Source organism: Rhinichthys klamathensis, unplaced genomic scaffold (genome assembly GCF_029890125.1).
Source record: "Rhinichthys klamathensis goyatoka isolate OS25496 unplaced genomic scaffold, OSU_Roscu_1.1 h1tg000186l_1, whole genome shotgun sequence".
Taxonomy (NCBI): Eukaryota; Metazoa; Chordata; class Actinopteri; order Cypriniformes; family Leuciscidae; genus Rhinichthys; species Rhinichthys klamathensis.
In genome coordinates this window covers 1,386,647-1,401,349 of record NW_026606714.1, presented here as the reverse complement: position 1 = coordinate 1,401,349, position 14,703 = coordinate 1,386,647, and the positions used below count along the sequence as shown (strand labels likewise).

The following is a 14,703-nucleotide window of genomic DNA, read 5'->3' as shown; positions in this document are numbered from 1 at the left end:
TGAATCTCAATCTCTGATTAATTGCACAATTTGGCAGGGGATGGGGTAAACGTGAGGGAGAGACTTTGCTTCATTTTTCCATTTTACGTAAAGATGGAAAAGGGGGAGGGGGTTCTGCCAAGAGTATTCATTTGATCTGAATGGAACTACAATTTATTTCTGGACAGCCATTCCAGTTCATCACGGAGAGGCATTCCCCAGCCAGCCCTTTGTCTCTGGTTCTGACAGGCCACAACTGCTATTCTAACCCTCAAGAGCATGCTATATTAAATCAATATATAATATTACCAAGGTCAAAATGCTACCTGTGATCAGCTGCATGTTTCCCCAACCCCTAGTGACACGCACCCATCCATCTGCTTATGACAAAATTCTTTCTGTTTTTCTAGAGGCTTCTCTCACACAGCATGTCCTACTTGGAGACAATGAAGGCTCAGAGGATAATATTATTGTAGATGAGGATGAGAACTGGTGGATAGTGGTTTCAAAGGGAAACAATGGTACATATTTAAAAGAATGGAGTCCTGGTGGTTTGCTCTGTAATGATGTGGAACATAAACACAAGAACATGGATATTCAGCCAAGCCTGAAAAGAAATACAGGCAAACTGAAGAAACTTTGTCTTAATTCAGACAGCACACAAAAGAAAGACAAAAGGAGTGAAAAGGGATGTTTTGTAGTACAAGATTGCCATCTACTGGCAAAAGAGAAAATATACAACCAAATGAAGCTTTATTGTGTGAAACAGTAACATTGTGACTCAATGTATATTACTTTTAAAAAAAAATTTTAAATTAAATTTTTTATCTGAAATAAAGCTTCTCTCTGCAGTACATATGAAACCATACTGAATGAAACTGCTGTGTGATGTGACCATTTTTAATGTTTACTATATAATTATGTTGAACAGGATTCAGGGCCAATGAGATCTGAACTGTGGAGATCTGTGCTGTTTAATTGCTTTATTGCATAGTATTTGACAACTTTTATTCTTCTTCCTGTAATGTCTGAACAGAATATAAACACTGTTCTGTTTGAGGAAGACAGGACGCTTCCTTCATTTCACATATTGATCACTGTACGAATACTGAAAAAGAGAAAGTGTGTATTAGTGTATATTTTATATATATACACACACAATTATTAGTCAATGTAAAGACTTCTGTGTGTCGTATATGAAAAATGTTATCAGCACAACACAAGGTCATTAGTATTCACAGAGCTGACCTTTTTCCAGTAATCATGAGATCGAAGGCATGGTTAACCTGATCTAAAGTCAGATTGTGTGTCACAAACTCATCCAGCAGAAGCTTCCCACTCATATAATCCTGCACCAACTTGGGCACCGCGTCAACACTCTTCCAACCTGTCAATCAGATTGCATTTTTCTGGGTGTCTTCCACCCAAACAACTCACATTACTCTAAATGATTAGACCTAATTCTCCATATCACATCAAGCTGGTATACTGCACCTGCAAGATACACATCAGAACACGACCATGAGTGATATTTTAATTGATCAGGCATGCTTTTACCACCAAAATAGGAGCCTTTCAGAGTTTTTCCAAGCAGAATATCCTCAGAGACCAGAGTTAGTTCCCCCATCCGGGTCCAGCCCACCATCACACAGACTCCCCCTGCAGGACTGCACGCTTCCACAGCAGCCCTCTGATTGTACGATAAGATTCATTAGTTTACATGAATCCGGATCAGTGATGTTTTTCTATGACTATGTGGTTTGCAATAGGAAATAGAACTGTTTGACCATAAAAGTATTCCTAAAAATAAAAAAGCTATACTGTATAATAACGATAAAAGATAAAGCTTTAAAAATCATTGTAAATGTAAAAGAATAGCAGAGTCCACACCACAACTTTAACAAACACGGCACAAAGGAACGATATTGGAATCACTTTCAGAGCTATTTTTGAGACAGAGATAACTGCAGGTCGGAGTAATGGGAGCTCCAAAAGGTTCAGAAAGGTACAGAATGCTACAAAAGAAACTAACCCCTAACCGTATCTTTTTTTTAATGTTTAAGGGCATTTACCATGAATGGCGTCAGCCCTAGTTATCTTTATAGTTAAATAAAGTTACAGTTACTTTATAGTTACAGTTATTATTATTGGTGTGGAAGGGCCTTAACTTACCATGACTCCCACGTTCCCCACACACTCGATAGCAAAGTCAACGCCACCATTCGTCAGCTCCCTCAGCACCTCCTGAATGGGTTTATTGTGGTCTTTAGGGTTCACAAACTCAGTGGCCCCAAACGTCTTGGCGATCTCAAACTTGTCTGGGTTGATGTCAACGGCGATGATCCTGGTGGCACCGGCAGCCTTGCATCCCATGACCGCTGCCAGTCCGACAGCTCCCAAACCAAACACTGCACATGTAGAGCCAGATTCTACCTGGGAAAGACAATGCCAAATTAGCTGGTGGGATGTTATGTTTATTTTATGTATCGCCTTTTTGACCTTATACCAGTAGAAATCACACACACATTGCCTGTGTTTACTGCTGCCCCATATCCTGTAGACACTCCACAGCCCAGCAGACAGACTTTGTCCAGCGGAGCGTCTGGGTGAATCTTGGTGACGTTGTCCTCTGGCACAACAGTATATTCAGAGAAGGTGCTGATACCAATAAACTGATGGACCTGCTGATTCTTACAGGTGATCCTGCTAGTGCCATCAGCAAGAACACACTGCTGAGTTTGCTCCCTAGAAAATAAAGAGATTCTTAATGCAACTGATTTATTTTATCACCCACCTCATCAATCTAGTCTATGAGTTTAGGAGAACTTAAAAAAAAGACTAACATCACTCAGTCACGATAACTCACCAGTTTTTGGTGCAGAGGTTTGTCTTTGGACTCATGCAGCGTTCACATTTTCCACACTGTGGCACGACTAGAGTAATAACTTTATCTCCTGTAGATAAATTGTAGAATGGTAGAATGCAGTTTTAAAGTTAAAGCAAAATTGTAAAAACTATACATCATATTTATTTACATGCCTTTTATTTTAAAGCTGCAGTCCGTAGCTTTTTTGGGGTTAAAAATTATCCAAAATACATATTTGAGAAAATACATAACCAGCCAGTGTTCAAAACTATATGCTTGCCTTAGCTCGATTCAAAGCGGCAAGCTTGTAATAATGTTTTTGTGCTTTGTAATTATGTTTTTGTGCTTTAATGCTGTGAGAGGAAAGTCAGCTGTTCCCTGCGGAAGTGGCTAGGCCTACCACGAAGCCTCAGTGACATCGCCTTGTACGGGAGGAAGAACAAGCTAAAAATGCCCTTCAGCAGTCTGAAGGAAGAGTTTATGGTAACCCGATCAAGAGAGGTGCTACTGTCTAGAGATTCCAGTGACATCAAGGTCTCTTCGGCAGGCATAGAGGTCAGAACCGGCAGGAAGTGGAAGGCCCAAGAGGCAGTAGATCAGGCCGAGTCACGGCTGCGACATAGTGAGCTGGTGGGGGCAGTGGCATCTGGACGGGCAGGACTTGGGAGCAATCCAAGACCTCGCTTTAACAAGGCCCAGGGGAAGGAAAGGAGGCAGCTGATTCAAGAGGAGGTCCGAGCTGGGGTGGAAGAAGTCCGCTGCAGCAGGTCAGTAGGGATGAGGCAGCAGGGAGCATGGACTCGATGGGAGCAGGCGGCAGACCGGAAAATATCGTGGACAGAATTGTGGAAGTCTGAGCCACACCGGATTAAATCCCTGGTTCAGTCTGTCTATGATGTCCTCCCCAGTCCATCCAATCTCTTCCGCTGGGGCCTGGCAAAGACACCACTGTGCCCACTCTGCCAAAGAGGAGGTTCATTGGAGCACATCTTGAGCTGCTGCTCAAAAGCACTGGGAGAGGGGCGCTACCGTTGGCGCCACGACCAAGTATTAAGGGGTTATTGCAGAGGTTATCAGCAGTGGGATCGCCTGCAGTAGATACCAGCAACCAGCAAGACAGAACATCGCCTTTGTTAAAGCTGGGGAGAAGCCACACCAGCGCCTGAAGCAATCAGGGGGGCTGCTGGCAACAGCACAGGACTGGCAGCTGAAGGTTGACCTTGGGAAACAGCTCAAATTCCCAGAAAACATTGCAGTGACCACACTCAGGCCAGACATGGTCCTGGTGTCAGAAATAACAAGGCAAGTGGTCCTGCTGGAGTTGACTGTTCCCTGGGAGGACCGGATAGAGGAGGCTTTTGAGAGGAAGAGGGCCAAGTACGAGGAGCTGGCAGGCGAACGCCGAAGCAGGGGGTGGAGGACCCGATGTAATCCCATCGAGGTCGGGTGCAGAGGATTCGTCGGCCAGTCACTGATTAGGGCCCTCAAGATGCTTGGAGTGGAGGGACTGCACATCAGGAAAGCCGTCAAGAACATCACCGACGCCGCCGAAAAGGCGTCAAGATGGCTATGGATTAAGCGGGGCGATCCGTGGATCATACAAGCTACTCAGACACAAGCCAGGGTCTGATCAACCCTGGCTGGGTCGCCTGGGCGAGGGTGTATGATGTTGTGAGACCCGAAACACCCAATGAACCCAGGATACATCACTGATGATGTGTCTGAGTTGCACCAGAGGTGTATTTCAAGAACGAAAATCAATTCCAGTGGTACTGGTGGATTTCCACGGGAGATCACATTACGTCACATCTGTACACATAAGGAGTCTCGGCTAGTAGGCTATATTGCGAGTGAGGATGTTGGAGGTGGAGATTTATAGCCTTTTCTCAAAGCACTTGATATAATTAAACTTATCAATTTGATGGCGGATCCAGAAAGGTTCAAACGACAATCACCAGTGACAACAGATTCGCCCGCTGTAAAATGCAAAAGACTTCGTTCGGACTTCGGAGTGGCTACAGAAAAAAGAAAAAAGAGACTGCAACCGGGCCATGCGAAAACAAGGATACATATCGGAAGGACATTACATGTAGTCACGCAATGCTGACGTTGTTAACATTAACAATTTGAGAACAAAGTATAATTTGTACGGTTTTGCGGGATATGATAACTTATAAGCGATTGTTAGATTTAATCAGCGCGATTTACTGCAATGTCAGAACCAGAACAAAAGTGGATGTTTCTTACTTGTTCAGATGACATTTTCCGGTGAAAATTATTATGTTGGTCATACTTCCAAAAAGAATAATCTGTGATTCTGAATGACAGTATCCACCCGGCGCGGCGACTGACAGCTGCACACTCTCCTCAAACATTGTGTTCATCCACGCTGTACCGTGTCGAAGTACAACTCACGTAAAGTTGATAATTCCGCGAATGACTGCAATTGCAGATTTCGAACAGAGATGGTGACAAAGAGGAAAACCGGCGGACTGCAGCTTTAACAAAAATATTTTTTATCACTTCTAATCTATTTATCTGCTCTTTATTCATGTTTTTGTTACATTTTGTACTCATGCATAGGCAAAGGATGATTTCAGGACCAAAAAAAGACCAATTACAATTCAGTTTGCAAATATTACAAAGTAATCACTGTCAGTTACATTTTAAAGCTCCAGTCCGTAACTTTTTTGGGTTAAAAATTATCCAAAATAATTTTTTTAGCAAGTACATAACCAGCCAGTGTTCAAAACTATCTGCTTGCCTTAGCTCAATTCAAAGCGGTAAGCTTTTAATAATGTTTTTAATTCCAGTGGTACTGGTGGATTTCCGCAGGAAATTCGAGCTTGTCTTTGCGTCATTACGTCACATCTGTACACATAAAGAAGGAGTCTCGGCTAGTAGGCTATATTGCGTGTGAGGATGTTAGAGGTGGAGATTTATAGCCTTTTCTCACAGCACTTGATATAATTAAACTTATTCATTTGACGGCGGATCCAGAAAGGTTCAAACGACAATCACCAGTGACAACTGGAGATTCACCCGCTGTAAAATGCAAAAGACTTCGTTCGGACTTCGGAGTGGCTACAGAAAAAAAAGAGACTGCAAAAGGGCCCATGCGAAAACAAGGATAATATCGGAAGGGCATTAAATATAGTCACACATTGCCGATTTTATTAACATTATAAATTTGAGAAGAAAGTATAATTTGCGCGGTTTTACGTGATATAAGCGATCGTTATATTTAATCAGCGTGATTTACTGCACTGCTTTTTTTCCCTTAGTTGGTCAGAACAAAAGTCGATGTTACTTGTTCAGAGGACATTTTCCGGTGTAAATTCTTATGATGGCCATACTTCCAAAAAGTAGAATCTGTGATTCTGAATGACAGTATCCACACCGGCGCGGAGACTGACAGCTGCACACTCTCCTCAAAACATTGGATTCATCCGCGCTGTGCCGTGTTGAGGCATAACCCACGTAAAGTTGATAATTCCGCAAATAACTGCAATTGCAGATTTCGAACAGAGATGGCGACAAAGAGAAAAAACTACGGACTGTTTGAATAAATAATATATCCATGTAAATTATATTTTAACATATTTATATGTCTATACTTACAAAAATTATATCAATAAATTGGCAGAAGTTTACTAGTTAAAGTTAACACACAAAAAAGCCTCCTTGATGGATTTACCTTTGGACATCTTTGTGACGCCTGGACCGACACTCTCCACCACTCCTGCCCCCTCATGTCCCAAGACCAAAGGAAAGGGCTGGGGATTCATAGTTTTACCAACCTCATACAGGAAAGTCCAGTCTGTGTGGCATACTCCAGATGCTACTATCTGACATGGGTCAATTAAAAGTCATTGGTCTGATGCATAAATACGTAGTGCCTGGCTATTGATACAACATCATAATCGCGTCTTTATGCAAGACTATGCGTTGTACTAAAGAGATTACATACAGACTGGGTTAATGAAGTGTAATGGACATACCTTAATTCGTACTTCATGTGCTTTGGGAGGGGCAACCTCCACTTCCTCAATGGAGACTGCTTTCCCTGGTTCCCAAGCCACTGCTGCCTTGCACTTGATCACCTTATATATATATATATATATATATATAAAATAAAAAAAACTGAAATCTGAATGCGATTCATTTCACAGTCTTAAAAACAACATCATTCTTTGATGACAACTATGTGAGGATTCTCTTTCCTTTATGTCCTTACCTGACCCTCAGTTTCCATGATAACCACACACACTTTTAATACAATGAATCGTTTCCAAAGTTGTCAATAAACTGCCTCCTAAAAGAACATGAATGACAATTAAAGCTTGAACGTGTTAAAGTTTTTTTTTCTTTCTTTCTTTTTGTACAAACCGACCAAGAGGGGGGCAATATAGAAATGATTTTACAGAGACGGGAGCTATTCTGGATTATTACCCTTCAGACTTTATAACCAATGCATTTAAACGATGAAGCGTTATTTCATGTAATGTTATTAAAAATAATGGTATTTGTATTTTCTATGTATGCATTTATGTAAAATGTAATATTTTTATGTGATGTTATAGAATGATATATTGTGTCATTGATTGTTATTGGTGGCAATAACCAATAAAACTTAAAAAAAAACTGATTGGTCATTTTAATTTTTAAATTGGATCATCAAGTAATTGTCTGTTTGTGTATGCCTGATGAAGGTCATGTGAACTGATACGTTGTGCTTAAAGTATTTTTTATATTTTTGCAAGTACAGATAGTGTGCAGGATTTTCTTTTTTATAATTGTTGGCTATCTCTTAATCTTTTTCCAATGCACCTATCGATTACCTGCAGTTGTGTGAGGTTAATTGATGTACAAACCGACAAGGAACAAAACGTTTTGAAAAAAATAGAACAATCACTTAAAATCAAATATTGTGTTTTTTAAATATGATCATTTTGAGTACTAATTATGAAAATGAATGTATTGTTGCACAATTTTAAATAGTTGTGATGGCATATTTTAAGTACTATCCCACTTTAGCTTAACATGTTAGATGAAAGGGGACAGTAGATTTCATGTAAAGTGCATCACTTTAAAGTTATTCTGATGGATTATCATCATTAAACATGCGGTCATGATTTACCTTTATGAACCATATCATACATTAGTTAAAGCCTAGATATTTAACTAATATTTATATCTGCACACAGGCATGAGGTTGCATTTATGGTGGCATATGTGTTTCTCGCCCTCATGTGGTGTACCAATAAGGAAGTATGAAAGTGCACTATATCATATGTCACATGCATTCTTGTTTTACATTACAAACCATGCAACCTTTTCATAGCAGAATGATGTTTTGAATGTTTTTAGAAAACCATACACATTTCTTTTCATTTAAAACACTTCACTTTGCCTTAAAAAACAGTTCAAGTACAAATCATTGCCTAATAGTATTGTACTACTGACGCAATAGTAAATTTGTTTCGAATTAATTCACATTGAGGAGGATTGTGACATCCCTCAAGGCTATAAAGTAGTTTTGAGTAATTTACCATATTTAAAACACATTCAATAAAGCAGATGAATGCATGCACAGATTTACAGCATATGTTTGCATTCTATTTATAACTTACATTCAGAGCTGTTTTTGTCAGGGCTCGGGAGAGGATCTGCTGGTACTAGTGTACTTTGTACTAGTGCACAGCTGCTATACGATTATTCAAAGCATGTGTTACTGGATTATTGACCAATCCAGAAACTGAACAAGCTGCTGCATGCATGTGATTGGCTAACCCACAGATAACTATGGGTCAGCCTTCCTCTTCCCAAAAGGGGCAAAAGCAAAATAAGTTTGATTGTGATCAGTATCGAATGAAGCCCCTTGGAAACTAGCAACACTTGTGGAAGTGTGGAATATAAACACAAGAACTAATACATATTCAACAAATATTAGCCTAAAGCAGTCTGAAGGCACACAGAAGGGAGGGATACTTACTTCTCTATACAGTGCACAATGAGTGACGAGAAATTAAGTAAACAAAGTGCAAATGCAGTGCAAGCATGCCATCTACTGCTAATAAAGAGAAGATACAAACAAATCAAATTCAACAGATTTGGCTTTATTGTGTGGAACAGTTTCTGACCATAACAGACATGTTCCTTGTATTCTTCTCATTGAGAATATAAACAAAGAACAATCAATGTGCTGTTCAGTGAATGTGACTTTACCTTTCCAATACATTTATATCAGTGCACCTTGTGCTATAGCTACTGCATACAGGAAATGAAAAGGGACCTTTGGATTAGCAGATACAGGAGATAATCATTGTCTAAACATAGGCCTATCTCTCTTTTCCTTTGTACATATTGCAAAACAGTCTTTTATTATGGCAGTTAACTGTCAAAATAACAGCAAAAAATAATTTCTTAAACTTTTCACTTATGACATTGATTCAGCCTTTCCTTTTCGATGGTGCATGGCTTTTAGAGAGGTAGAAGATGAACCCACCTAAAGCACTGATATTATGTGTTCTGTTTAAAGGATATTGGGAATCTCTTGCATTTCACATCTCAATCACTGTCCGAATACTGAGAAAGAGAGAAAGATATCGAATTACATAGACGTTTAAAAATATATATGTTTTGCATTTCATACATAGACTTGAAACAATATCATATATTATACAATATTATATTCACTGATATATATACACTCACCTAAAGGATTATTAGGAACACCATACTAATACTGTGCTTGACCCCCTTTCGCCTTCAGAACTGCCTTAATTCTACGTGGCATTGATTCAACAAGGTGCTGAAAGCATTCTTTAGAAATGTTGGCCCATATTGATAGGATAGCATCTTGCAGTTGATGGAGATTTGTGGGATGCACATCCAGGACACGAAGCTCCCGTTCCACCACATCCCAAAGATGCTCTATTGGGTTGAGATCTGGTGACTGTGGGGGCCGTTTTAGTACAGTGAACTCATTGTCATGTTCAAGAAACCAATTTGAAATGATTCGAGCTTTGTGACATGGTGCATTATCCTGCTGGAAGTAGCCATCAGAGGATGGGTACATGGTGGCCATAAAGGGATGGACATGGTCAGAAACAATGCTCAGGTAGGCCGTGGCATTTAAACGATGCCCAATTGACACTAAGGGGCCTAAAGTGTGCCAATAAAACATCCCCCACACCATTACACCACCACCACCAGCCTGCACAGTGGTAACAAGGCATGATGGATCCATGTTCTCATTCTGTTTACGCCAAATTCTGACTCTACCATCTGAATGTCTCAACAGAAATCGAGACTCATCAGACCAGGCAACATTTTTCCAGTCTTCAACTGTCCAATTTTGGTGAGCTCTGGCAAATTGTAGCCTCTTTTTCCTATTTGTACTGGAGATGAGTGGTACCCGGTGGGGTCTTCTGCTGTTGTAGCCCATCCGCCTCAAGGTTGTGCGTGTTGTGGCTTCACAAATGCTTTGCTGCATACCTCGGTATTAACGAGTGGTTATTTCAGTCAAAGTTGCTCTTCTATCAGCTTGAATCAGTCGGCCCATTCTCCTCTGACCTCTAGCATCAGCAAGCCATTTTCGCCCACAGGACTGCCGCATACTGGATGTTTTTCCCTTTTCACACCATTCTTTGTAAACCCTAGAAATCCCAGTAACTGAGCAGATTGTGACTCAGACCGGCCCGTCTGGCACCAACACCCATGCCACGCTCAAAATTGCTTAAATCACCTTTCTTTCCCATTCTGACATTCAGTTTGGAGTTCAGGAGATTGCCTTGACCAGGACCACACCCCTAAATGCATTGAAGCAACTGCCATGTGATTGGTTGATTAGATAATTGCATTAATGAGAAATTGAACAGGTGTTCCTAATAATCCTTTAGGTGAGTGTATATACACTCACCGGCCACTTTATTAGGTACCCCATGCTAGTAACGGGTTGGACCCCCTTTTGCCTTCAGAACTGCCTCAATTCTTCGTGGCATAGATTCAACAAGGTGCTGGAAGCATTCCTCAGGGAGTTTGGTCCATATTGACATGATGGCATCACACAGTTGCCGCAGATTTGTCGGCTGCACATCCATGATGCGAATCTCCCGTTCCACCACATCCCAAAGATGCTCTATTGGGTTGAGATCTGGTGACTGTGGAGGCCATTTTAGTACAGTGAACTCATTGTCATGTTCAAGAAACCAATTTGAAATGATTAGAGCTTTGTGAGATGGTGGAAGTAGCCATCAGAGGATGGGTACATGGTGGCCATAAAGGGATGGACATGGTCAGAAACAATGCTCAGGTAGGCCGTGGCATTTAAACGATGCCCAATTGGCACTAAGGGGCCTAAAGTGTGCCAGGAAAACATCCCCCACACCATTACACCACCACCACCAGCCTGCACAGTGGTAACAAGGCATGATGGTTCCATGTTCTCATTCTGTTTACGCCAAATTCTGACTCTAACATCTGAATGTCTCAACAGAAATCGAGACTCATCAGACCAGGCAACATTTTTCCAGTCTTCAACTGTTCAATTTTGGTGAGCTCTTGCAAATTGTAGCCTCTTTTTCCTATTTGTAGTGGAGATGAGTGGTACCCGGTGGAGTCTTCTGCTGTTGTAGCCCATCCGCCTCAAGGTTGTGCGTGTTGTGGCTTCACAAATGCTTTGCTGCATACCTCGGTTGTAACGAGTGGTTATTTCAGTCACTGTTGCCCTTCTATCAGCTCGAACCAGTCTGGCCATTCTCCTCTGACCTCTGGCATCAACAAGGCATTTCCGCCCACAGAACTGCCGCTCACTGGATGTTTTTTCTTTTTCGGACCATTCTCTGTAAACCCTAGAGATGGTTGTGCGTGAAAATCCCAGTAGATTAGCAGTTTCTGAAATACTCAGACCAGCCCTTCTGGCACCAACAATCATGCCACGTTCAAAGTCACTCAAATCAACTTTCTTCCCCATACTGATGCTTGGTTTGAACTGCAGGAGATTGTCTTGACCATGTCTACATGCCTAAATGCACTGAGTTGCCGCCATGTGATTGGCTGCTTAGAAATTAAGTGTTAACGAGCAGTTGGACAGGTGTACCTAATAAAGTGGCCGGTGAGTGTATATATATATATATATATATATATATATATATATATATATATATATATATACTATAGTCTTGTCTTTTTCTTTATATCGCAATGACATTGTACTGTAATTTTGAACAGAAAAACAATAAAAGTGTCACTGTGAGTGTGAATCCAGTCATTTTTTGCAATCAATATCCCATATACAGTAATGAGTCAGTTTGTACTGTTAAAATTGATATATGCCATACAGATAAAGTGGTGTATTGTGCATTTTCAATCACTGTCATCAAAATTATAGCCATAGTTTACATCTGAAAATACTGACAGAGTATGCTGTTATATTGACAACATGACTAAGAATGTTGTTTGTGAACAATGAAACAAGGACTTGTCATTTTCATGCCACTGATATGTTCATTGACATTGGCAAATATACTAATACTGTATTTACTTTTGACAGATGAACTAAGGATTTTGAGCAAGTTAAAGGCTTTTGCAGGTAATCCATTGTGGTTTGTACGACTTGTTTTGAGAAATAAAACTTATGGTTTGCAAATCTTAAATTAAATTTCTGTCACCATTTACTCACCCTAAAGTTGTTCCAAACTTGTATGAATTTCTTTCTTCTGCTGAACACAAAAGAAGATATTTTAAAGAATGTCGGCAACCAAAGAATTGATGGACCCCATTGACTTCCATAGTATTTTTTTTCCTCTCCATATGGAGTCAATGGGGCCTTGGGCCTGTTTGATTGCCCATATTCTTTAAAATATCTTCTTCCTGCAGAGGAAAGAAATTCATACAAGTTTGGAACAACAAGAGGGTGAGTAAATGATGGCAGAATTTTTTATTTTTGGTTGAACTAAGGAAGATTCAAGAAATGTACCAAAGCGAGTGAGAAAAACTATGATGTAATTGAGAAATCCATTTCCATTTATAAACATTTCATATCGAAAGTGAAAGTGAAAGTGACACGTGATGGCCAAGTATGGTAACCCATACTTGGAATTTGACCTCTGCATTTAACCCATCCAAGTAAGGGCACACACATTAGGAGCAGAGTAGTGAGTAGTGAACACACACACACACTGCAAACGTGGATACACACACCCGGAGCAGCGGGCAGCCTTGAGTGGCGCCCGGGGAGCGATTGGGGGTTAGGTGCCTTGCTCAAGGACACCTCAGTCATATTCCTGCCGGTACTGGAATCGAACCAGCAACCTTTGGGTCACCAGTCCAACTCTGTTACCATTAGGCCATGACTGCCCCAACCAATCTTGTTAGAATTAAAAAAAATATTATGATCAAGTGTTTATGATAGATTTTTTTTTGTTTTTGTTTTTTGTTTACCTTTAGACACCTTTGTAACTCCTGGACCAACACTCTCCACTGTTCCAGCTCCTTCATGTCCCAGGATTAAAGGAAAAGGCCGTGGCTTCATTTTAGCATCATCATACAGGTAAGCCCAATCTGAGTGACACACCCCAGATGCTGTTATCTGACAAGGATTGATGAATAGTCTTTGCTCAGTGAAATAAAATAATACTTGGTCCCTTAAAAGCACAATAATAAAAAATAAAAACATTTTTTGAAAGCATGTAGTATCCAGAATAGTGTTACTTGTTACCCCTTATTCTCAGGCATTTTTATAAGTAGTTTTTTTTTAAGTGCAAATCTACATTTATACTATATAACATGAAGAATATAACAAACCTACCTTAATTCGTACTTCATGTGCTTTGGGAGGGGCAACCTCCACTTCCTCAATGGAGACTGCTTTCCCTGGTTCCCAGGCCACTGCTGCCTTGCACTTAATCACCTTAGGAATATATATATATATAAATTAAAAAAATATATATATAAATACCTTTATGTAGCTATATGTATGTGTGTGTGTATATATTAAAAAATTTCAACATTGAAAATAATAAGATGTTTTGAGCACCAAATCAGCATGATTTCTGAAGCATAATGTTGTTGTTTAAAATTGTAATAATATTTCACACTACTGTTTTTACTGTTTCTATCTGATTGAATAACTGCTGCCTTGGTTGACTCTTTTCAAAAACATTAAAAAATCTACCCAAACTTTTGAAAGGTAGTGTCTGTATATATGATATATATAATTCATTTCCTCTTATGTACTTACCTTACCCTCAGTTTCCATGGCAACCACACACTTTGATAGAGTGAATCTTTCCACTGCTGTCTTCTGTCTGCTATAGACAACGTTGCAGAAACAGAACATTTATGACAATTAAAACGCTGAAACATAAACATAAATATTCTGCTGATGATTATACAAAAAAAAGTTATTCCTGTCAATAATTTTTCACTGCCTCCTAATTCTAGCACTCTAGTATGCTACATTTTTGTAAGCAACTGTACAATTCAGCATAAACACATAACCTTTCAACATTCAAAATGACATTCGGAGCAGGAGATGCATGTTACTAATAGCTACTCTTAACTCACTCAATGACTACTGCTTTTATCGGGGTTCATGAGAATGGTTTGTTATTGTTGTTGACACTTCTTTTCTGCTTTGCATATTCAGAATTTGGGACGCTGGCCCATAGCAGAGCTGGCCCATAGGCGCTGGCCAGACTTTCTTCTGCGCAACGTTTGCGGAATCAAAACAAGTTGGAACGTGATCTCCAACTAGTGGAGCTGTTTAGGAACTACGTTCATTTAAAGCAAAAACATCCACCCTCAGTTCCAAACCCGGATGACTTTCTTTCTTCTTTGATACACAATATGTT

At 40.1% G+C, this 14,703-nt stretch overlaps 1 protein-coding gene across 2 annotated transcripts; it reads right to left on the bottom strand.

Moving 5' to 3' along the window:
- Nucleotides 1-947: 947 nt before the first annotated feature.
- LOC130095155 (alcohol dehydrogenase class-3-like) lies at nucleotides 948-14,118 on the bottom strand. 2 transcript variants are annotated; one of them, XM_056261842.1, is made up of 10 exons: nucleotides 8,479-8,569; nucleotides 7,083-7,160; nucleotides 6,847-6,948; nucleotides 6,543-6,693; nucleotides 2,846-2,933; nucleotides 2,505-2,724; nucleotides 2,152-2,412; nucleotides 1,537-1,669; nucleotides 1,228-1,366; nucleotides 948-1,087 (listed from the first exon to the last, which is right to left on the bottom strand). In XM_056261842.1, the coding sequence occupies exons 2-10, from the start codon at nucleotides 7,098-7,100 to the stop codon at nucleotides 1,063-1,065; spliced, it is 1,137 nt and encodes a 378-aa protein (XP_056117817.1). In that variant the 5' UTR covers nucleotides 7,101-7,160; nucleotides 8,479-8,569; the 3' UTR covers nucleotides 948-1,062. The 2 variants fall into 2 exon arrangements, with proteins under 2 accessions (XP_056117817.1, XP_056117818.1); XM_056261843.1 differs by lacking the exons at nucleotides 6,847-6,948; nucleotides 7,083-7,160; nucleotides 8,479-8,569 and adding exons at nucleotides 13,659-13,760; nucleotides 14,091-14,118.
- Nucleotides 14,119-14,703: the final 585 nt, after the last annotated feature.